Source organism: Carassius auratus, chromosome 20, assembly GCF_003368295.1.
Source record: "Carassius auratus strain Wakin chromosome 20, ASM336829v1, whole genome shotgun sequence".
Lineage (NCBI taxonomy): Eukaryota > Metazoa > Chordata > Actinopteri > Cypriniformes > Cyprinidae > Carassius > Carassius auratus.
Window position 1 is genome coordinate 3,643,306 of NC_039262.1, and position 24,315 is coordinate 3,667,620.

Consider the following 24,315-nt stretch of genomic DNA (forward strand, 5'->3'; position numbering starts at 1 on the left):
TTTTAAAACCAAATTGTATCTGTTAACATCAGTTAAGTTTGTAATTGCAATGGATTTATTCATTCAGTGCTGGGTTACAAATCATTACCGATTCCAAATTATATGAGAAAAATTATAGTTAGTAAAGTAATGTATTATGTTACACATTTAAGATAATCAAATGATTAGTGATTAGATAGTGACCTAACTCATTTAGATACCATACTGATAGAAAAAATTACAAAAACTAAGAAATTACATTTTATTCATTGTTTTTAACAACATGAATGCTTGCTTTAATCATTATATTGTGTCTAGGTTTCCCACACTAGGGTGTTTAAATCATAAAAATGTGAAAAATAAATAAATCAAATCAGTTTAAATCAAATCAAATCTAAATTAAAGGCTTACTTAAAATATAACATATTGCATTTGTTTGCCTGCTTATGATCAGAGAAACACAAACATGTAAATATAAGGTGAAAGAGGTTTGGAATTATGAATTAATGATGTTACATTTAAAATCGCATTTTAAAGATATTGCAAACTTATGTTAACAAATAAGACCTGAGTGTAGCAATAAATGTTTTTATAAATATTAGGTTGGGACCAGGGAATCGTGTTGTAATTTTATACACCACAGTATTTCCAGGTCTTTAAGTGGGCCAGTACTCAGTAGCCTACCGCCACTTCCAAATATAGCTCTTGAGCGTACCACCACCTCTCCATGCGCCCAGAACCTGCTTTTAGCTTACCGGTACGTTCATTTTGACATCTTTTTTAATAGAGGTTTTAATCCTTTGCCTTCACTTCCGCTTTTCAGAGCGCCCTTCACAATGCACGCTTTCTAGTTCGGAGTATAGAGCGTGAATCATTTGAACCAGTTTGGGAGTTCGGAGCGGAATCGCGAATCATTTGAGTCAGTTCAGGAGCTCGGAGCAGCTTCGCGAATCATTTGAATCAGTTCGAGAGTTCGGAGCGGGATCGCGAATCATTTGAGTCAGTCGGGAGTTCGTAGCGGGTTCGCGAATCATTTGAGTCAGTTTTGGGATCGCAAATCATTTGAATCAGTTTGGGAGTTCGGATCGGCTTCGCGGATCATTTGAATCAATTCGAGAGTTCGGAGCGGGATCGCGAATCATTTAAGTCAGTTTGGGGATGGCGAATTATTTGAATCAGTTCGGGAGTTCAGAGCGTGATTCATTTGAGTCAGTTCGGGAGTTCGGAGCTGGTTCGCGAATCATTTTAGTCAGTTTGGAAGTTTGAATGCAGTAATGCAGTAGCTCTTTCTAAGGGTACTTTTTTCAAAATCCTTTTACACATTTTATTTATGTTCAGTAGTTCTTTCTAGCTCAGGCAAATCCACAAACTAATAAAAGGATTTATTATTAACGTTGCCTGTTGACTGCTGTATATAAAAGCCCTTCAATATAGTTGTTGTTACCTCAGGGGATGAGGGGGAATCATCAAAAAAAAAAAAAAAAAAGATTTTTTTTTTTGTGTGTGGCTATATTAGAGTACCAAGCACCTCTTTTGGGCCAATTAAGGCACTGAGTATTTCATAATATTGTATATTACTGCCTAATATTAAATAATAATATAATTTTTCAGAATATAAGCATAATATTTTTTATATTACAGAATCACAAATATTGCCTACTGTAAGCCAAAACAATGATTTGAGGTTTTAGTGTTTGCTTAGTCTACTATTAACTGCTTCAATGGTGTTTTATAATTGTTTTATGATTTAAGTGCTGAAAATACTTGACTTTGTCAGTGTAGTAGCTTAAAACATGTGACAACTAGCCCCGTTCTCCACTGTAATGGAAACTAATTTCAGATCCTTTTTTGTTTTGATGTCACCTGATGTAATGAAATGATTTCACTAGTTCATGACTAATGAGTGTAAGTTGATTTCGTAAAATGAAGCGACATCATTTTGTAATTTTTTTTAGTTATTTTTGCTTTTGTAGTAACATGGCAACCAAGTGTGATTCTCCACCCAAACACAGCATTGCAAACTCTGACGCTCTCGGATGTCAATCGCTGCTGTCGTTATTGAGGCTGTGAGCGTGTTATGCCGATATGTAATCGTCCTTTTACGTAGTCAAACGGACAATGGTCATCCACTCATTCGTGCTTCATCACGTTATGTCCCAACCCTGGGTAACACACGCTGAATTAACCGTGTCTCCTTTTGTTTTCACATCCCAGTTCTCCTCGAGTCCTGATGTTTCTGAGCTGTGATTGAAAACAGATGTTCTGGCCTCTCGTGGTAAGACACAGATTAATGTGCTCCAAGAAAACCCCCACAAACACTGCTATTGCAAAACCTGAATATGCCTTAACATTAATAAATGCACGTGTCCAGTCACACACTGCATGAGCCGAATATCTAATATTATGTCCAGACATGCTCTCAAAGCATGCATTAAAGGTTGCATTGATTTTCTTTTCTTTTATTGCTTCTGTTTTTGATGATTAGTAACAATAAACTCTGAGCACATGAGATTAATGCCAGTGTTATCTATAAATGCTCTTGGCTTTTCAAAACAGGACACAATTACAATAAATTATTTGTATGACTAATATTTGGCACTCTTTGGTGCTGGCATCTCTTATACGTTTCCCTTATTTTTGTGCATTTAAATGAGAGACTGGAAAGAGTTAGTTGACTATGTTAAAAACGCTGGCCATAAAACATTTAAAAACTCTAAATGAAAAATATTGAATGTCAGAACTAAAGAAAAATTTAATTGCATTGAGTAAAGTTAATTCTTTATAGTGATGTTTTTAATCAAGTCCACCCACAGAACTGTGAACAATACTCTCCTGCTTGCATGAGTTTTTAGAGGTGCTTCTCATTTTATCGTGCATGCTTTTATAAAATGATGACAGCGGTAATCTGATGAAATGTTAAGGAATTGTTCACTTAATAAAAATAAAAAACCCTCATTAAGACTTTTTGTTTTTATCTGGTGTCAGGAAACACTAAAAGGCATTATCAGATTTGGAGCCGTCAGGACCGTTGTGTCTCCTTCCTGTAAACAGAATGTTAATCATTAATAAAATACTAAGCTAACTGAATAGGCTGAACAGTCAGAATGAGAAAAACATCAAAAAGGTGAGCACTAAGATGACACAGCACTCACTTTGAGAAAAACAAATCATTTAAGTGTAGTCTTGCACCGAGCTGAATAATTTAATTCACACAAAAATTCTGTGGGAAGACTGTGGTACAAAACAGGATCTTTGGCAGAACATACATTTGGACTTAAGGTCTCATACACAATCCAACCAACATAAATCCAATTTTTTTTTTCATTACAGTGGCTCATTGTGGATTCCAGCTCTCATCAGTGATCAAATAAGCATCAAGGATTCAATAAAATCCAGATGATGTTTGCACCACTTCCCCCAATCAGACATTTCAAGTTTTAGCAGAAAGATGCTTTATATTCAATCACAAATAGTAAAACATCATGACATGTGCACGTGGTTTTATTGCACAACATGCTTTTTTGAACTGATTAGTTCTGCATTGTTTCCTCAGAAAGCAAGCAAACTTAAAATTAGTACAGAATGAACAAAATTTCCCCATTTGTACAACTCTGAAAGGTTTTAATGTCATTCTGACCTTTTGCAAACTATTTAAAAGAAGAACCACTGAAGACACAGCTCAAGATTGCATTTCACAAAGTTCCCTTTAAAACTAATAAAATCACAACTGAAAGAAGAATTAGCTTTCGCTGTTGGAAAAAACAAGCATGTGTGGCTGTCTCAGACGGCTCCATTATCATCACATGTCCAGAGACTGTTGTTGACCTGTGCTAAACCCACACAAATATATTAAACTGAGGTCTGTTACACAGTTAAACCACGATCTTTGTTTTAAGGCCATGCAAATACTGGGAAGCCTGCTTATTAAGTTAAATGGATAATGAGAGTGTTTTTAAGAACCACAGTTCCACCCAAAAATTTAAAAACCTTAATAAGACCTCAGTTTATTGGTTTAATGGGCGAAACCAGTTCACATAAATTATCTTATTAGGTATATTGAACTTTCAGTGGATCTTTGCAAGTATTAAGTTCCTTACACAATTCATCTGAATGGATTTTTCTCTGTTAATTGTCAAGCACATGCATGCAGTAAACATGAACTGATGGTGAAGTGTGTAATTCCTGCATTAATAGTGGCACCAAAAAGTAGTTTGAATTGGGAATCGTTAGAAATTTTCTGGTTCTTGTTCCAATTCCACTTCCATTAAAATCATTAAACAACTATTAAAAAATATTTTTAAAAAAAAACTATAAAAAAAATAGTGGGAAGGAAAAATACTAAATGCTCAATACTGTTTATTACTTACTGTCAGCTTAAGGTTGGCAATGTCAGAATTCAGCATATATTACATGATCTGATTCCGGTTCCATTTAAATGACCTATTATGTTTTTTTGCTATTTGACCTTCATTAAATGTAATAATCCATCAATCGGCATGTGCTTCAAAGCTGATGTTTTTTTACACTATCAATAACAGTTTGCTTTCCAAGCCGGAATAAGCTGGTTGGCCAAATACTCAAATACTCATTTGAGGGAAGAAACTTGTTCATTTCCCTAAATTTATGAAATATAAACTAGCTACTTATAACCATGTATACACACTCTTCAAAAAGCCCATATTTTACCAAAGATAATGCAGTCAGGAGATGATGTGATACAATTAATGGTTTAAACATTTAAAATGCATGAAAATAAATATTTTCTATCACTTTGTTTTATCCCTCTTGAAATGACCTGCAGTAAATAATATTGTCACGGTTTTACGCTGCCTGAAGGAATACGGAGTCGAGGATAAACAGAATAAGGCTTTTAATATATCCAACACAGGGGATATCCAACATGGAGCACAGAGGTAGACACACGTAAGTAGCAAGTGGTAATGAAGACCCGACAACACAGAACTGAAAGGACAAGGCTTAAGTACAAAGGATAATTGGGGAAACACAGGTGGATGGAATCATTAAATTAACAGGGACATGGAACACATGAGGAAGATAATAGACACACCTGGGAACTAATCACGGAAGACAGAAACTGGGTCACTGGGGCAAAAACATTAAATGAGTCCAGGTGTGTGACAGTACTCCCCCCTCCCGGTAGGTGCGTCCTCGCACCGTAGAAACAACAGAGGGAGGCGTGGGTGGGAACTTGGGAGGAGGTTCCGGTGGAGGACGGACTCCCAGGAGGGGGCCAGCAGACAGGGACCACAGAAGGAGGAGCCAGGGAGGAGACGACGGAGGGAGGAGCCAGGGAGGAGACAGGAGCAGGAGGAGCCAGATGGTCCACCAGAGACCAGCCAGGACGGAGATCCAAGGTGGAGTCGACGGCGGGAGCAGCCATGGTGAAGGAAGGGTCGACGACACCAGGGGGCCGACAGGCGGAGACTGCACCGGTGGGTGAGGAGCCCAAGATGGAGCAGCACAGCCGCAGAGCCAGGGGGACGTCGAGGTTCCGGAGGGCCTAGGTGGAGCAGAAGGCTCAGGCGACCAAGGCGGAGGCGGGGTCCTGGCAGACCGATGTGGAGCCGGAGCGACCGAGGATGGAGGTGGAACCGGAGGGAAGGAGGAGCCTGACAGAGCCGGAGGGATGGAGTGACGAGGTGGAACCAGAGGAGTGGAGTCCCGAGGCGGCGGATGGTCGACGACTGACCAAGGTGGAGCCGGAGGGACGAGGGAGCCCGGTGGAGCAGGTGGGATGACAGGCCACGGTGGAGACGAGGGAGCTAAGAGCCAAGGCGGAGCCGCTGGGTCGAAGGACCGAGGAGGAGTCCAGGGCTCGGAGGCTGGAGGCGGAGACAGGGCCTTAACACGCCAAGGCGGAGCTGGAGACTGGCAGTCCAGCGGCGAACCACCGCGCCCCGATGGCGCGGACTGAGGGTGAGCTGCGGGACTGACTGGCACCAGCAGGGATGGCGAGGAACTGGCTGGTCTAGGAGGAGGAGAGAGGAGAAGGATGGGAGGAAGGACAGGAGGATCAGGACTGGACGGAACCAGCGAAAGAGGAGTAGAGGGACCAGCAGGTTTGAGAGGAGGCGGGAGAGGGAGGCTGGGAGGGAATACAGGAGACACAGAAGATTCAGAGCTGGGCGGAACCAGCGGAGACACAGAAGATTCAGAGCTGGGCGGAACCAGCGGAGACACAGAAGATTCAGAGCTGGGCGGAACCAGCGGAGAAACAGAAGATTCAGAGCTGGGCGGAGCCAGCGGAGATACAGGAAACTCAGGGCTGGGCGTAACCAGCGGAGAAACAGAAAACTCAGGGCTGGGCGTAACCAGCGGAGAAACAGAAGATTCAGGGCTGGGCGTAACCAGCGGAGAAACAGAAAACTCAGGGCTGGGCGGAACCAGCGGAGAAACAGAAAACTTAGGGCTGGGCGGAACCAGCGGAAATGGAGCAGAGGAAATGACTGGAGGAGGTAGGAGTGGGAGACTGAGAGGGTATACAAGGGAATCAGGGCTGGACGGAACCAGCGGGGAAACAGGAATATTAGGGATTACCTCCGTAGACCAGTCCATCAGATCCAGAACTTGCTCCATATGACTTTCAGAGACGGTATACAGCTCACCCTCAGTCGCAGGAGTGTGGGCAGGGCTTTCCTCCACGCCCTCGATCTCCACGAGGACTCCCACGATGCACGGTGTTGCCGGCTCACACACCTGGTCAGTCGTGCTCTCGAGATCCTGTTCCCTGACAGTGGATGGCTCGGGCTCTGCGGCTGCGGTGGGCTCTGGCTCCGTGCGGCGTGATGGTGGCTGGCTGGTCTCTGGGTCAGGAGTGGGGCTGGCGAGGTCCTCTATGGGGCAGACGGTGAGAGGTGACCCATTTCTCGCCAGAGTCCACTCCACGTATGCGGCGAAATCCTCTCGAGGACCATCTTCGGACGACAACGCTCTGCATTTGGAGTTCAGGCTGGTGTTGTAGAAGGTGCAGAGCGCGCCGTCCGGGTAGCTGGTGGCATTAGCTAATAAGGAAAACTGTCTGGTATGGTCCTCGAGAGAACGTCCTTCCTGCTTCAGCAGGAGGATGAGGAATTCGGGACGATAGAGGGGATCCATAGACACTAAGAAACGAAAAGACTGTGAAAAAACAAAAGCAAAACGGAGGGAAGAACACGCAGTTTTCTATTTTCTCCTTTAGGTCGGGTCTTCTGTCACGGTTTTACGCTGCCTGAAGGAATACGGAGTCGAGGATAAACAGAATAAGGCTTTTAATATATCCAACACAGGGGATATCCAACATGGAGCACAGAGGTAGACACACGTAAGTAGCAAGTGGTAATGAAGACCCGACAACACAGAACTGAAAGGACAAGGCTTAAGTACAAAGGATAATTGGGGAAACACAGGTGGATGGAATCATTAAATTAACAGGGACATGGAACACATGAGGAAGATAATAGACACACCTGGGAACTAATCACGGAAGACAGAAACTGGGTCACTGGGGCAAAAACATTAAATGAGTCCAGGTGTGTGACAAATATATTCCTCATACTTCCTTAACAATAGCAGTCTGTTTATTTAGTGGTTCAAGTTATGAAGAGTAATGACAATATGCGACAAACTTGTCGCACCAGAACCGTTTTCGGAACCGAAACTTAGAAATTGCTCACCGTTCCGGTTCTTTTCAAATAATAGAACCGGTTCTTATGAATAAGACTTATGAATAAGAACCTGTTCTCGGTTGCCAAGTAAACAAAGTCGTTTATTGATTTGAAGTACAAAGGTTTTTTGTAGTTCGAGTGCTTTGCGAATGGGGGAGACAGAGACAGAATATTACATGTACGTCTATAGGATTTAAATCAACATTTTGCTTCTCTAGTTGCGAAATTAATCTCTTGGTAAAATATACAAGCTTGATTCATCATTCAACTGCATCCTGTATTTAACTGTTATCACTATGGCTGTTACTTTTCTGATTGGTGTTAATCAGACCTGTTGGCTTTTTCTAGGTGACAACATGATTAAATCATTTCTAGCACCCATTTATCGTCGTTTATGTCGAGTAAAGCTGTTGGGTTACAAGGAGTTCTGGTTCTATGAAAGATATATGACGTAAGCAGTGGGTTTAACATATGATGCTCGTTTGCCATCTACAGGTCATCTGAATAATCAACAAAAGAGCTGCACAGCTGGTTTCACACGAGTCTTTCGTAAACGCTGAACAAAACAGGTTTTTCCTTTTATTTGTATCTCCGTTTTTATCTCTTTTGCTATGTAAAGCTTGCAGAACATCCCACAGAGTCTCTCTCTCTCTCTCTCTCTCTCTCTCACACACACACACACACACACACACACACATCAAATGTATTTGTCCAATAGGCCTAAATTACGTGTCATTTATCCAGACATTAATGTTCGAAAGGCTTTTCTTAAATACTTTTGAAATAAATTCGAAACCAAATTTAATATAAACTGTATACATGACGGGAAAACTTAAATGGCTTATAATTCTGAAGATTATGATACTGAAGTGACATTTTTATTCATATATTTCCATTTATTAAATTATATTAAATTGTCTTGAACTGTAAACCTAAACATTTTTCTACATTTTTTTAAAATTAATTTTGTATATTGTTGCATATTAACTTAAAGCTCTTATAGTTATCATTTCAATTATATATATTTAATACAGGTGCGTGCTGTTTAATATCCTAATACATTTTTATAAAAATCGAAATATAATACAATATTAAAAATATATATATGAATACAAGTAAAATATTATTTATGTGAATTAATTATATGATTATTAATTTATGTATGTAATTTATGCTATATATTTTCTCACACACATTTTTTTCATTTCATAATTAATGTTTTACATAATGTTTTACACACATATTCAATGACTATATTAATAGAATACACACACACGTGTATGTGTGTGTGTGTGTGTGTGTGTGTAGCCTATATTAACATTTATGTTTACGTAATATAGCTACATTAAACATAATGATATAAAACATCGAATTCCTCAACACATCATTTCATTACATTATTATTTTTTAACTAAACGACGGTACAGCAAATAAAATGGTCTATTTCTTTACGAGTGCATGATGTTTTAGCAGGTATTATTTACATTTTGAGTCATATCTGAAGTATGTCGTAATAAGTGTGTTGTTGGAGTGAGGAGGAGCGATCTCGTGTCGACTGTAAGAACACGTCAGCGTTAGAGACCTCCTCATCCTCTGCACTTTCTCTTCCTGCTTCCAACTTTGTTGCACATGACACTTTATGAGGGTGAGTAGCTTTCGCTTTACAAACTACCAGACTTATGATAAAATATACTTATCATCTTCTCACGCGCCGCGTTACGAGTCGCGTGTAAACTCACTCATAATAACTTCTTTTGACAGATCGACGTCTGTGTTTCACCTGAACGCTCGCTCGCTGTTGAAATGCCCGGATTACGTCCACATCAGACGCATAACAGCAGCATATGACCCCGAGCGTTTGGTTTCTATGGTGCTTCGGCTGTGAAAATGAGATTCCGGTTGTTGAAGAAGAACTTTATTGCGTTCCTTGTCATTTTAATTGTGTTTTTAATGTTGTTTTACTCTTTACGACGGACTAAAGATGAAACAAACGTGGAGGTGACAGAAAAAGAGGTCTCTCAGACTGCTATAATGGTTAAATTCGACTACGGGACCATTGAGAACATGAGGAAGTCCGTCTATGACAGCAACTACCGGCAGTTCATTCAGAATGGAGACAAGTTTCCATTGGATCCTGAAGTTGTTGTCGTCGTGCAAGTCCACAATCGTCCGGCGTACCTCAAAATGCTCATACAGTCCTTAGAAAAAGTCATTGGAATCCAAAACACGCTTGTGATATTCAGCCACGACTATTTCTCAGAGGAAGTCTCTGATGTAGTCAAAGGAATCACTTTTTGCAGGGTCCTCCAGATCTATTTCCCCTACAGCATCCAGCTGTATTCCAACGAATTCCCAGGACAGGATCCCAAAGATTGTCCGAGAGACATATCGAAGGAGGACGCCGTGAAAAAGGGTTGTTTGAACGCGGAGCACCCGGATTCGTACGGACACTACCGAGAAGCGTCCATCACCCAAACCAAACACCATTGGTGGTGGAAGCTGCATTTCGTGTTCGAGCGAGTGCGGGTGCTTCGGGGATACAACGGGCTTGTCGTCTTCATCGAGGAAGACAACTACCTTCTCCCAGATTTCCACGAATACTTTAAATCCATGGGCGAGCTCAGGAAAACCAAATGCGGGGATTGCGACATCCTCGCTGTAGGCAACCATGACAGTTTATCGGGCTTCCATGAGCTTTCCAGCCAAACGGAGACAGCAGGATGGCTGTCCACCAAGCATAACATAGGCATGGGCATCTCCAGAGAGCTCTACTACAAACTGATGGGATGCAATCATGCATTCTGCACCTATGATGATTATAACTGGGACTGGACCCTGCAGAGCTTGTCTGGGACATGCATCTCTAAACCTCTCAAGGTTCTGGTGGCTCGAGGAAGCCGGGTTCTTCACACCGGAGATTGCGGCCTGCATCAGAAGGAGGATTGCCGACCGGAAAAGGCTCAGGAGAGGGTGGATGCAGTGCTTAAAGAGGTGCAAACCGCTCTTTTCCCACCGGTTTTGACCTTGACAGACCACGGGTCGGTGGAGCATCAGCCTCACATGAAGAACGGAGGATGGGGCGACGTCCGCGACCACACGCTGTGCATCAACTACGCGGTTCGACTCTGAGCTGGACGCTTTCACTTATTCAGAACATCAGGGTTAAATGATTCAGGTTTAGCTTTCACCAAAAACAGGAAATTGTGAGCTATAATGGTGTGTATATTGTGCATAATGTGGATGAATCTCACAAAAAACAGGTCGAATGTTCACAAACAATCAAATAACTAAATATTCTTGTTACAGTATAATGCTTCTGAATATTCTATATATAGAGAGAGAGAGAGAATTTATACATTATAAATATAAAATATTATAAGGTCCGCGAGAAAAGACTTTATCAGTCTTCTTAAAAATGTAAAGAATCCCGTCTAATTTAGTTTAAGTTGCCACTGCCATGCTTTACAGTTTTCACGCAGGAAACCGATTGTAAATTTCACAAAGAATCAAAAACAAGTTTTGTGGTAAGACTGAAATAGTGTTTTCTTGTAAAACAGGACTCCAGTAATTTTACAACTTCAGATAAAATTTTTTGCTATGCATTGTATAGTAAAAATTTACTATACTATATATATTTTTAAAGAGCATGCACTAAAGCCAGTACACTGTTAAACATTTGTTGTAATAAAACAAATATGATTTGGTACATTTAAAAAATGTCATGTTTAATTCACTGTGCATTTTCTTTGGAATTAAATGTGAAATTTAAAAGCAATTTATGAGTTTAAATGTTTCTACACCAATTTTTCGAGTATTTACCACGATAAATGAATGCTTTACGATCTAAATGATGTATCACTAGCTCTAGGCATTACGATAATGATAATTTGTAGTAGGAAATGTGCTTAATTGTGTTACAAATGTCACAGAACTAAACAGATTAATAGTTTTGATAAAACACTGGCTCCATTTTTTATGCATACAGCACAATAGTGTAAAAAACAAAACACACACTTCTTGTTTGATTTTGTGGTGACCTGAATATGTTTCCTGAGACCTGACTTTAGCAGATTTACATAATTTGAATATTACTGACACTTGAACATAGGGAAATTGTCCACGGTGCAAAAACATGCATTTTTACAGTGCATTTTAACAATATCAGCACAAATCATAAACCTTCCAGCAAGCAACATCCAGATGGGTGTTTGTTGTAAAAAAAAAAACAATAGTTTGAATGTAACATTCCTTCTGTCTTCTGTTACTGATGTTTCTTAAAAATGAAAGATCTTTTTTTTTTTTGTTTGTTTGTTTTGTTTATTTTTTAACAGAGGGACATATTTTGGTGGTGTATTTAGATGTGTGAATTTGTGTTTAATGTGCCTTGTAAACATTCTTTTTAAATTTGCATATGGCTATTTGCATTTGTGCTTTGCATCCTTTCAAATCCGGGTTTCTTCAGATCATTTCTTCTTTTTTTCTCACACGTCGCTACTTTGTTGTCTAACATTGTGTTTAATATCTTGCTTAAATGTACATGGAAGACTGGAATAACTGCACAGAACTTAGTCTATGATTTTCATCAGTCAAACAGGTTTGGCTCCAGATGTTTATCCATAATCACTGTAAACTGCATGAAAGAGTCTATTTATTTTCCCAACTGAGACTCTTAGTAGAAGTTGGGGGTTCCTGGGATGGAAGAATTATATATGTTGTGAAATGCTATCTTTACAGCCTTGACATGAAGCCAAATAAACTTACCTTTGTGCTTGGTTTGGAGAATTTGGAAGATACAAAGGTGGACCTCGTGTTTTTTTTTCCAGCTGACCTTCTCTGTGTGTTTCCTTTCTGTGATTTCCGTTATACCTATAGGGAGGAAAAGCTGACATGCTCAAAAGAGTTGCCAAATGTTTTTGTGGAAGTGGATCTGAAATGTGTTCTTTGATTGTGTTCTGGGTGAATACTGTAAGTGTGCATGAGAGAGATTGATTTCTCTAATGATGCAATCTCTCTTGTATGATTTGTTTCCAAAAACAAATCATAATGCTAGCTCTTAAAGCCATATTCAGATTTGTTCTTTAAGCTTTCAGCCAAAGATGCATTGATCATGTCATGAATTTATGAATAAGGGGTATGCTTTTGATGATTTTTTGTTGTTGTTTTTGAGTGTTTGTCATTTTAAAACTGAGTTTGTATATAATAGATTGTCGGAATAATTCCATATTCTGTGTTTGTGTCTCTTTAATAAGGTATAAATTATTATAATTAAGTGCCTGACCTGTGTTTAGATACTGGCAGTGCAGGAAAAATACTTTATATGAATTTTATCAATATTTTATCAGACTTGTCAGAAGATTATGTTTTGAGGAAGGAGGTTGTGAATGGCTTATAATCATCAGGCGTCTTTCTATTCTTTAAAATGATTCAAATACATGATTTTATCATTTGAAATGAAACATTTATAGTTAATTTCATAATAAGCAGGCTCTGTTTTCTCTGTCTGCTCTGTTTGTTTAACTGTAAGCTCTGTTCAGATAAGATAACCTTGTTTTGTTTACTTCCAGAGAGCTTTACAGAGTCACAGTACACACCATACACAGCCACAATAATGCTACTTTATATTTGCAAGATCATAAGCGTAAGGAAATAATGATAGGATATGAGGACAAAAAGCTGTATTTTAGATATTATTATATTGAAAAAAACTAAAAAATAAAATCTTAAGTGATTATCGTGTATCGCGGTCACTAGGGGTCGTTAAATATGCTAATCCGCTCTTTAAAAAAAAAAAAAATATATATATATATATATATATATATATATATATATATATATATATATATATATATATATATATATATAGTACATATGTAATGGTAATTGAGACACACCGTAAATACAGTAAAGCAAAGCATAAGGTACTTACAGTTGTAGATTAGCAATGAGCGTGAAGCAGTTATTACAATGTTATCGCCAATTCGTCAGATAATTCGTTAGTTTTAAAAATTATATATATTTTTTAATATTTAAAATTTAATAGCTATTTACTGATATGTATTATTAGTGTTATTATTATTATTATTAAGCGTAAATTATTGTTAAAAATGTCGCATGGGTTATCACCTGACAAATGTTACTTTTCTCAGCGTTTCTCGGGATGACACAATCACAAGCGTTTGTGCTTAATTCGATGAGGGTTTAATAAATATATTTTATTGAAATTGCTGCCCTCGTTTACACTTCTAAGTCAGGTACTAACCTGTAAAATGTACAATTATTTAAAATGTTAAAACATAATATTTGTATGTATTGAGACAAAAAACATATTCGCTCATCGAAGTATTCGGTTCTTTGAGCCTACAACTGCCCTCTGGCGGAGAAGAGACCAACTGTCAGAGTCTAAAGCGCTCAGCCAATAATCTTCAACCCCGAAACCCCCGCAGCCAATCAGAGACTCCGCTGGGTGTCACGTGACGCGCACAGAGCGTAGAGTGGAAGCGATGTGTTCTTGTGAAAAACTCTTTCATGGCGGTATGCGGCGGAAAACTCACGATAAAAACAATATAACTTCACGGTAATTAATGGCGCAGGAATGATGGAAAAGACTGGAGAGCCTCCTTCATTAAACACCGATAAAGAATGTTCTAAAAATGACAAAATATGGTGTTTGCAGCGTGTGGGGAGAGACCGCGACTGGCTGCATCTGTTCGAGGCCTCGGAGGTGAATGTTTCTGAATAAACCTCATCTATTTATATCTGTTTATTATTTTTTAGAAACTGAATTTGACATGCAGCTTTCTGAGGCAAAGTCAAGAGTTTAACAGATTTATTCCAAATCAAAACAAAATTGACCTGCGTTAGTGTTGGGAGTTAAAGCAACACTTTATATGTGATTGATTTCATGATTGCTAATTGGTTTTCTCTCTCTTTTTATTCAGGTTTCTGTTGGTCGTGGTCTAAATGTGACCCATCAGATTCTGTCGAGCATCTGTCCACTGATGATATCCAGAATTCACTGTTTGTTCAAGAAAAATGATGATGGAGAGTGGACCGTGACGGATAATAAGGTTTAGTGTCTGTCCGTTGGTCTATTAAGATATGCATGCAAACTTTGGAGAAAGAACATGAAACGGTCACCGTTGGCACATAATGCAACAAAAATTCTACCAATCTCTATGTAAAAAAATAATAATAATAACATCATGATGATTCCATCTTTCTGAAGTCATTTTTACCCCCCTGTATTCTGGCTCCAAAAAAAAAAAAAAAAAAAGATTATTCAGCCAATATTCATCCATGATATTTAATATTTTGGGTTTCATTACTATACATGTCTGTCTTTCTACAGAAAAAAATATTAGAAGAAATATGATATAATTTTTATGAATATAAATATACCCATGTAAATATTTACAAGAACATGCTGTATGTGTGTATTTATATATACATGTTCACAGTACACACACACACATATATAAAAACAAGATAGACACATTTTAATAATCTACAACATTCAAAACACTGTTTTATATTAACATGGCAGTTATTTTAATGTTATTTAGTGCTGTCAAACAATTAAAAGCAAGCTATATATATATATAAGTATGTAAACAAAGACTTTTATTTTGCTTGCTTTTAACCTGTCAAATGTCACCCCGTCCCGTATACGGGACGCCTACGTTGACTATACTATATTACAATCAAATTTAATCTAATCTTGACAAACTATATATCGTTGGAAAGGTCTAAGACTCCCAAATATATATTTTACCAATATTTTTTGTTAAAAATTATGTAGGAAAAGTAATAGATAAATTTATGACAAGAGTGCACCCTCAGAAATCTACATTACAAAAGGAGCTTTGACCTTTGTTTAAAAATAAGACTTCCTCGTTGCCTTTTTCTCTATCACATTTTAGAAATCATCAGAAGTTATATATCACTTGAAAACATAAAATCTCAAAATTCATCCTTCAAAACCCATTTTAAAATCAGACATTGCATTACCATGTAAATGGTACATCAAAATCTTGTTACAAAATGTTTTCAGTCATGAATTATAAAAATTTAGGTTTGTATCATGCACATTCATGTCTATCTTCAAAAACGTGAGTGACAGTTAACAGGTTAATCATTTGACAGCAATAAATAATATTAAAATAACTGCCATGTTAATATAAAACAGTCTGTTTAATGTTGTAGATTATTAAAATGTCTATCTTGTTTTATACCCAGAGTCTGAATGGCGTGTGGATAAATGGGAGCCGGATCCCGGCTGGAAACCCGTTTTTACTCAAGCAGGGTGATTCTGTGCGGCTCGGCGTCCCTCTCGACGGAAACCCCGTGGAGTTTGACTACATCCTGGTCCAGAGGAACTTCAATGATGTCAAATCTTTCCTCTCTAAGAGTCTGAGCAAAGAATCCGACGCTGCTTCCGTCGCCCAAAAACTGAAAAACTCAAAGCGTAAGTTCGATGGAGACGAGTCGGAGCCGTGTCCCACGCAGAACTCCGAATCCAAGCTGTACCGCAGCTCCGACCCGGATAAGTCGCGTGCGCAGCCGTGTCCGTCCAAGGAACGCCGGGAAACAGAGCAGTTCTTCTCTAAACCCCTGGAGGTGGACAGAAGCGGTGATAAAGCTGGAAGCAGCTCGAGCGCCGGCAGTGAAAGCACTCAGCAGCTGGCTAGCGTGCACCGCTACAACAGGAACCTGATGGTGCTGAAGGGCCGTGTGGGACACACACAGAAGCGCGCGGCGGAGCTGGAGCGGCTGGAGCATCAGACGCCGGAGAGACAGCGGGAGAAGCAGGATCTGCAGACGCAGCTGGAGATGCTGCAGGGTCAGCTGAGGTCACAGCAGGAGCAGGCGCTCAAACGCATGGAGACCCTGGAGAAATCCTTCTGTGAGGAGGAGCGACGTCTGGAGGTGAGCACACTGAAATCCTCTTCCATGGCCTCATCGTATAATACAGTGTCCGTATCCGTCATATGCACACTTTGAATCTCTTATGAGTTAGGATCTAGTATGGAAGTATGCAGTTTTGGCTACAGAGAAAGTGCAGCGATGGCCAATGTTGTTATAAAAATGTTATATAAGAGTTTTGTTATTTGCAATTAAGCTGAAATAAAAGATGAATATTAGATGGAAAAACGTATGTAATATTAGATGGGTTTTATAGAAAAATGAAATTAGAAATTTTGCCTTGGCAACTGAATCGGACTTAAAAAAAAATTACTAAAATGTAAATAAATGAAACCAATTTTTGTATAGAATTACATTTAAATATATATACAAATAAATATATATATATATATATATATATAAAATAAAAAGGATTAAAATAGTTGTATTATAAATAATGTAAATAAAATTTCTTTTAGTGAGGTTTGGATGAAGAGATTTACTTTTTTATCAGTTTAATTGTTTATTTATTTTTTGTTTATTTATTTGTTTATTTATAAGAATATATCTAGATCGCATTGCCCTTTTCCATTTGGAGTCCATGATCATCAAACAATATTTTTGTTATTTGAAATAAAGCTTAAATGGATACAAAAAAAAGGTTTTAAATGAAAAACCAACTTTTAGCTGAAATAAAATATGAATATTAGATGAATACTATATAAAAATTTGAATTAGAAATGTTTCCTTGGCAACTGAATCGGAAGTTCTAAAATTACTGAAATTATAAAAAAAAGAAAGTAAGTTTTTTATACAATTTTAATTAGGGATGCACCGAAATTTCGGCCACCGAAAATTTTCGGCCGAAAATGGCCTTTTCGGTTTTCGGCCGATAGACTTTTATCACCGAAACAACACGGCCGAAATGTTGTGATGACGCAAACAGAAACCGCGACCTGCACGTGCACCTGCATATTAGCGCCACGAGCTCCACGCGACATTCACTTAACACCAGTGAGAACATTCTCTCTCTTCGTATTCCTTTATTCGCAGCACTAAAGCGTCTCCTAACAAAGAGATTAAGACGGACCACGAAGTGAAAACAAAGAAAAGTAACGTTACAGTCTTACAGAATCTGTTAGCACACGTCTCATTGAGATCTTTTCGGATCCTCTGCACTTCATCGCGAATGTGCTTGATCCGCGTTATAAAGACCATTACTTAGATGCGGAAGTAAGGCAGCGCGCACGAGAAATGATCCAGGCCGCGCTGGATGCGGAGAACCCGCGTGGAGACGGAGATGGAGAAGCGCCAAGTGCAGGAGACAGATCAGAGCGCAGAAAAAAAGACTCGTCTCTGCACCAGATGAGTGCCATGCACCATCGCTGTCTGATATGTTCAGTGGAATTCTGCAAGAAAGTGCCTCAAATAATAATAATACGTTGACTATTTTGTTCTTATACACACACACAAACATATATACATACATAATATCAGATTGTAGCCATATTTATGCTAGATTTTCTGATAGATTTCTGCTTTAATTTGATAAAAATGGGATAAATTTTTAGTTTGAATTTTGTTTTATACTGTGCATTGTTGCAATGTGCTTAATGAATATTTGCATCATTTGTAATTATGTATTTTTATGTATTTTTTAAAAAAAAATAAGTTATGTAATTGTAATTATCTTTGAAACTTTAATATTAATTTATGCAATTGCAATGTCTTAATTTTAGTAAAGTTAGTACACGGTCATAGCAATAAATGCAATGGTACTAATAATTGGCATAATTTCTTTCGGTGTTTCGGTTTCGGTTTTCGGCCTTGGTTTTCTCTTTTTCGGTTTTCGGTTTCGGCCAAGAATTTTCATTTCGGTGCATCCCTAATTTTAATTAAAAATTATATTTATATGGAAATATAAAACATAAAAAGGATTAAAATAGTAGTTTAAAAATAATAATGCTGTAAATATATTACTATACATAATATAAATAAAATTATAATTTCATCTAGAGGAACAGCACACTGAGCTTTGGATGAAGATATTTACTTTTTTATGAATTTAATTTAGTTTTTGTTTATTTATTTTTAAGAATATATCTAGAGCGCATTGCTCTTTTTTTAAGTAAAAAAAAATCATTTAAATGGAAAAACAAACTTTCAGCTGAAATAAGTTTAAATTGATGTTCTAAAATTAATAAAATTAATTAAAGCTAAATAATATTTAAAATAAAAAAAGATAAACGCATAACAAAACACACAAACCAAATATACAAAAATAAAAGCTAATTCTAAATATTAATAAATATTAAGGTATATTATAGTACAAAATCTAAACACCATACCACATGAATTTCAGAGCTGTATCTAGAGCGTCATTGTGACAAGATTCGGATTAGTACATTTACTATATTAATATTTATATCTATGTTGCTCTTTCCCATTAAGAGTCCCGATCATCTTCATCACATCACACATTGAGATGAATTAATAAAGCATAAGCTGTAGCTGAAATGCATTGCTTATCAAAGATGTATGATCTGCTGAAAACTTGCTTGATTTTCTAAAAGATTCAAAAGCTTCTGCTTCATCTAAATACATTTCTGTGTGTTCTCTCCAATAATTTCCTGGGTAATTTCGGATGATCTACTGTATTAATAAAATGACCATTATCATTTAACAACTTATTTCTGGCATAAGAGGAGGCTGTGGATCATTAAATAAAGCCATTTATATACAATTTTCTGTGTTTTCCCAAGACTGAAAAAGCTCAGCAGAATGAGGAAGGCTTGAAAAAACAACTTGAGGAGGCGTTGAAAGAGGTACGAGAAACAAACTGCACATCTTCAGTATTTTATGAGCTTAAGTGTAAGTATTACATAGTGTTTTCTTTTGCTTTGCCAGCACCGGAAAGTTATCGATGAGCTCAAACACGCTCGAGAAGGATTCAAGGAAGTTCTCCAAGCCAAAGATAAGGAGCTGGAAGTTACAAAGGTAGCTCGAGCATGAAAATAAAATAAGTGAGGATAAACGAGCACTAAATGATAGAGGTTTTGCCAGAACATGAAAATGTATTGTTTTTCGGTGAATTTCTGTTGAATTTCCTAGCTGTTCTTTCCTGTGTAATGAAAGTGTAACGTGATCCGTCAGGCTTCAGACGTTTATAGACTAAAATGAGTTGTGCATCAGACTCTTCATGGGTCAGCAGATTCGTTTTATGACATAATGCCTAAAAATAATCAAGAACAACCCGTCCTGTGCCATCATTTGTAACCTTCTCCCACAGGAAGAGAAAGAAAAGGCCAAGGCTCAGAAAGAGGAAGTGGTCACACAGATGACTGAAGTGCTGGAGAGTGAACTGCAGTGCAGTATTTGTTCTGAGCTCTTCATTCAGGTAAAAACACTTGATGTGAAAGGTCATGTGATCATAGGCAGGAATGACGGGGGAAGAACGCTGACAGAAAAAAACTAAAGTTTGCAAGTAGTGTCAAAAACTCCACTGGAAGTATGCAAAGGCCCAAAAGGTGCACTGAAATCATGTTTGCATTTAAACAGATCTAAAACAAACAATGCTTCAGAGCCATTTTTACTTGCATGATTTTACTTCTATTTTGAATCATTTTTAGTGCATGCATGAAGCCATTTGTTTGCAAGTTCAGTGTCTTTTTAGATAGCGGTGTAGTTATTAATTATATTATCAAATGAACTTTTTCCACAAACATTAGAAAGAATCCTGGATTTTTAGTTTTTTATTTATTTTGAGCAATAGGTTTCTTTTTTTTAAACGAATACACTTAATGAATGGAAGAATGTTTTCATGACGAGGTTCATTTGAATCAATGCATTATATAAAAATATGAAAACCAGTGGCATGTATGTACAGTTTATCTCTGTTTACCTCAAAAGTGTGAGGTAAGATTTATTTATGTGTATGAAAGAATTATTTTATGCTCACTAAGGCTGCATTTATTTGATTAAAAATGTAGTTCAAACTGTAATATTGTGGAATATTTTTACATTTTAAATGAATATTTTTCAGCGTCATTACTTCAATCTTTGCCAAGTTGGATTTTAATGATAGTTTATTTTTGATTATTTTGCAATGTATTGTGATGTAAAGGAACCAGTCGCAGTTTGTTGTCACAGTGTTCAAAATGGATTTGTGTGAAATAACGCCACAAAAATAGATTAAACCCCAAATCTTTGAGAGTTTTGTAATCCTTTTCCAGTTTTGCGTGCACTCTACATCAGATGGTAATTAACCGCTTATTTCTCTCGACCTTTGACCCTCAGGCGGTGACGCTGAACTGTGCTCACAGCTTCTGTCAGCACTGTATCCGAGAGTGGCGTAAACGCAAGGACAAGTGTCCCATCTGCTGGCAGACCATCACATCTCAGACGCGCTCTCTGGTCCTGGACAACTGCATCGACCGCATGGTGGAGAACCTGAGCGCCGACATGAGAGAGAGACGCCTGGCGCTGATCAACGAGCGGAAAGGTGAGAGGTGCGTGACATCACTGCATCCACCGTCTGTTCATAAAGAAGATCTGTAAAGTTGCAATGACTAAAGTCTCAAACCCAAAGAGATATTCTTTATCAAAGTTAAGACTCTGCCACGCCCCTTAAAACACCTTGTTAAACACGCCCCCACATGTCTACATCACTGTGTGGGAAGATTTGCATAACGCTGCCCAGAAAGCGAAACTACTTTGTTTGGCCTTCCAAAAAAGGACACTAATATAAATCATGTTTATAATGTTTATGTCTCCTTGTTCCGGCCGGACAGGAAATCAGAGTATGTTTCCATCACACACTTGAGGTTTTCAGCCAATCACGACACACTGGATAGCTGAGCAATCAGACCGATGTGCCATGTAAAAAATCGACAGGTTTGAGAAGGCGGGGCATAGAGGAGAAACAATAATGTGATTTTTGAACCTTAAACCGCATAAACACATTCATTTTAATCAAATACATCAAATAATGTTCTTTTTAGCTGCATCATATGATTCCTTTATTTAATTTGCAGATGAGTTTGTTTCTTCATCAGATTTGTAGAAATGCTGCATTGCATCACTTGCTCACCAATGGATGCTCTGCAGTGAATGGGTGCCGTCAGAATGAGAGTCCAAACAACTGATAAAAACATCACAATAATCCACACCACTCCAAACAAAAGCTAAAATAACAAATCAATCTTTAATATGTGTTTAACTTGTGGATTATTGTGATGTGTTTATCAGCTGTTTGGACTCTCATTCTGACGGCACCCATTCACTGCAGAGCATCCATTGTTGAGCAAGTGATGCAATGCTACATTTCTCTAAAATAAATGTGTATTTTGGATGTTTTGTTTTTTACACTTATCGGAAACAGCATGCTATGAAAAGCTAAATAGACAAAATTGTCCAAATTGAGCTGTGCATAAAAATAGGTTTTTGCCTTTAGTGTTTTGTTTTAAATCAACAATATAACAAACAGCTGTTCTGCTTAAACTGCCAAGATTACGTGTGTGCTTAAATACAAGTCCTCTACATACAAAAGGTGCTTTAAAAGTACAAAGTCCTGTCTGAAACACAAATTATAAACTCTTCTCAGGTCAGAAAGAGATCGTCTCTCCAGCCGTCGTAGTCATAAATGACGACAGCGACAGCAACAGCAGCGACACGTTCTTTCAGAGCGACAGCTCCGTGTTCCTGGACTCCTCCGAGTCGAACGGCTCTCTGGATCAGTTTCCCATCGATGACGACTCGTCCTTGACTGATGAGGACGATTAGCTCTGACAAACACACGTGAAGAACACCGGCACAGCTCGTTTGTTTGGATTCATTTAACCATGCTATTTTTATGTTAGTAGCTCATTGTGACTTTTCTTGTCAAAATAAACTTTATAATTATTTTGCACTTGTTGTTTTAATTACATTTGTACAGAACTTCAGATTTACATATGCAGAACTGCACAGAAAGTCGTTTTTGTAGGCAATTTGAAAATGTTTCATCTACCAATAAAAATGTAGTACTTTTTATCTCATTTAAATCCCATGGAATTTCTCCCAAAATCAGCTCGGAAGATAAGAAAAAGCTTATGTTAAACACACTCTGAAAGCAAATGATGTGACAAATCTATGTCATTCCCATTATAATGCATTGCTGTAATGATTGTTGATTGTTATGGGAACAATTGGTCATTTCCGGTGTCTGACGCAAGAGGGCAGCAGTGTGATATTAAATGTTGATCAGCATAGGCCTGTTGATCTCTTTTGAATGTATTTGGAACCATTATCTGGATTTTTGTCCAAGCCTATAACCAGTATTGCGTAAAGTTGCTTTTAAAAGTAATGCATTACTATTTTACATTACTCACAAAAAAATTAACAATGCATTACTTGTTTACTTTTTATGGGAAGTAATGTGTTCAATTTCATTTGCATTAGTTTTTTTTATATGAGCAGTAACAGTAACCTTTTTAACTCTAGATTAGTGGTGTTTAAGTCAAGCATCTCTATTTCTAAAGCTCATATTTAAGGTTAGTGATTTGAATAAACTAACTTTAAGTGGTAAACTTTTTTTTTGTTGGTGAAAAAAAAGGTGTAGTTTGTTAAAAGATGCACCATTTTTGAAACTTGTCTTTGTGTCAGCAACGTTTTCATGTGGAAACACTCTAAAATCTTCAAAGATGATCTGTGCAAACTAATTTATTGCATGGTGTGTTCTTCCAACTGGAGCAATGTTTTCTTGTCCTGAAAGGCCAGGATCTGACTGAACCGTGCGAGAGTCTGGTGATCTGTGACTCTGAAGCAGATGTTGAACGCCAGTGTTGTGAGTCACCCAGCTGGGCTGCATGGAGAGCTCACTTCACAGCCAACATCTACAGCCCTTCTGTGTCATTCCAGTCTGTTAGTGCAGCAGTACTGGGAAAGCGTGTGTCTTGTCAGGTGGGATTATACTGGCATGACAGTGACGGCCGCCCCGGGCTGCACTCGGGCCTTGGCTCTTGCGTTCTCATCATTGATGTGTCGTAAAGAGAAGCGTGGCAGCCACGCTCTCGCCCGCAGCTTTTTATTTGCCTCTCTTGCTTGTCGTGTTGCATTGGTGGTTTAGGCGGTGAGTGACTTGATCTCTTTCTAGAAAGGTTTTGGTGAAATGATCAAACCATGAGAAGCGATTGACTTGGGGCTGAGGGAGTAATGTTGAGGTCGTGACCTCTTTGAAGTATGGAAGCCATGGCATAAAAAAAAAAATCTCAAAATTATGACTTTTTTCTTGCAACTAATTGGCATGTCAGTTACGACCTTTTTTTATATCTGATTCTGGGTTTTTGCTGTTGTCATGGAATAAAAATTAAAAAAGGTAACTGCGATTTTTTTTTTTTTTTTTTTTTTTTTTTTATCTAATAAGAACTTTTCTTTCAGAGGATTGTGAATTACACAAAAATACAATTCTGACTTTATTGTAGTTGTAGTTTATATATTACGTAATTCTTTTTTTTCTCATAATTGCGAGCATGTATCTCATAAATTAATTTACATCTTGCAATTCAGACTTTTTTCTCGCAATTGCAAGGTTATATCTCACGACTAATCTTAAAATTGCGAATTTATAGCTCACCATTTTGAATTTATCTCACAATTCTGAGTTTATATTTCACAATAATTACTTTTCTTATAATTGCGAGTTTATATCTAGCATTTTGTATCTTGCAGTTGTTTATATCTCACAATTACAAATTTATATCTCGCAATTTTGATTTTGTATCTCATGAATGAG

General features: G+C 37.9%; 2 protein-coding genes across 3 annotated transcripts; both read left to right on the forward strand.

Moving 5' to 3' along the window:
• The first annotated feature begins 9,192 nt into the window (after nucleotides 1-9,192).
• LOC113120583 (alpha-1,6-mannosyl-glycoprotein 2-beta-N-acetylglucosaminyltransferase) lies at nucleotides 9,193-12,864 on the forward strand. The gene is made up of 2 exons (XM_026290489.1): nucleotides 9,193-9,288; nucleotides 9,405-12,864. The coding sequence occupies exon 2, from the start codon at nucleotides 9,531-9,533 to the stop codon at nucleotides 10,770-10,772; it is 1,242 nt and encodes a 413-aa protein (XP_026146274.1). The 5' UTR covers nucleotides 9,193-9,288; nucleotides 9,405-9,530; the 3' UTR covers nucleotides 10,773-12,864.
• Nucleotides 12,865-14,114: 1,250 nt separating this feature from the next.
• Nucleotides 14,115-22,817, forward strand: LOC113120574 (E3 ubiquitin-protein ligase rnf8-like). Of its 2 annotated transcripts, none has more exons than XM_026290476.1 (8): nucleotides 14,115-14,364; nucleotides 14,582-14,710; nucleotides 15,879-16,568; nucleotides 19,307-19,369; nucleotides 19,452-19,541; nucleotides 19,834-19,941; nucleotides 20,841-21,052; nucleotides 22,147-22,817. In XM_026290476.1, the coding sequence occupies exons 1-8, from the start codon at nucleotides 14,236-14,238 to the stop codon at nucleotides 22,187-22,189; spliced, it is 1,464 nt and encodes a 487-aa protein (XP_026146261.1). In that variant the 5' UTR covers nucleotides 14,115-14,235; the 3' UTR covers nucleotides 22,190-22,817. The 2 variants fall into 2 exon arrangements, with proteins under 2 accessions (XP_026146261.1, XP_026146260.1); XM_026290475.1 differs by having other exon boundaries at nucleotides 20,841-21,045; nucleotides 22,147-22,579.
• Nucleotides 22,818-24,315: the final 1,498 nt, after the last annotated feature.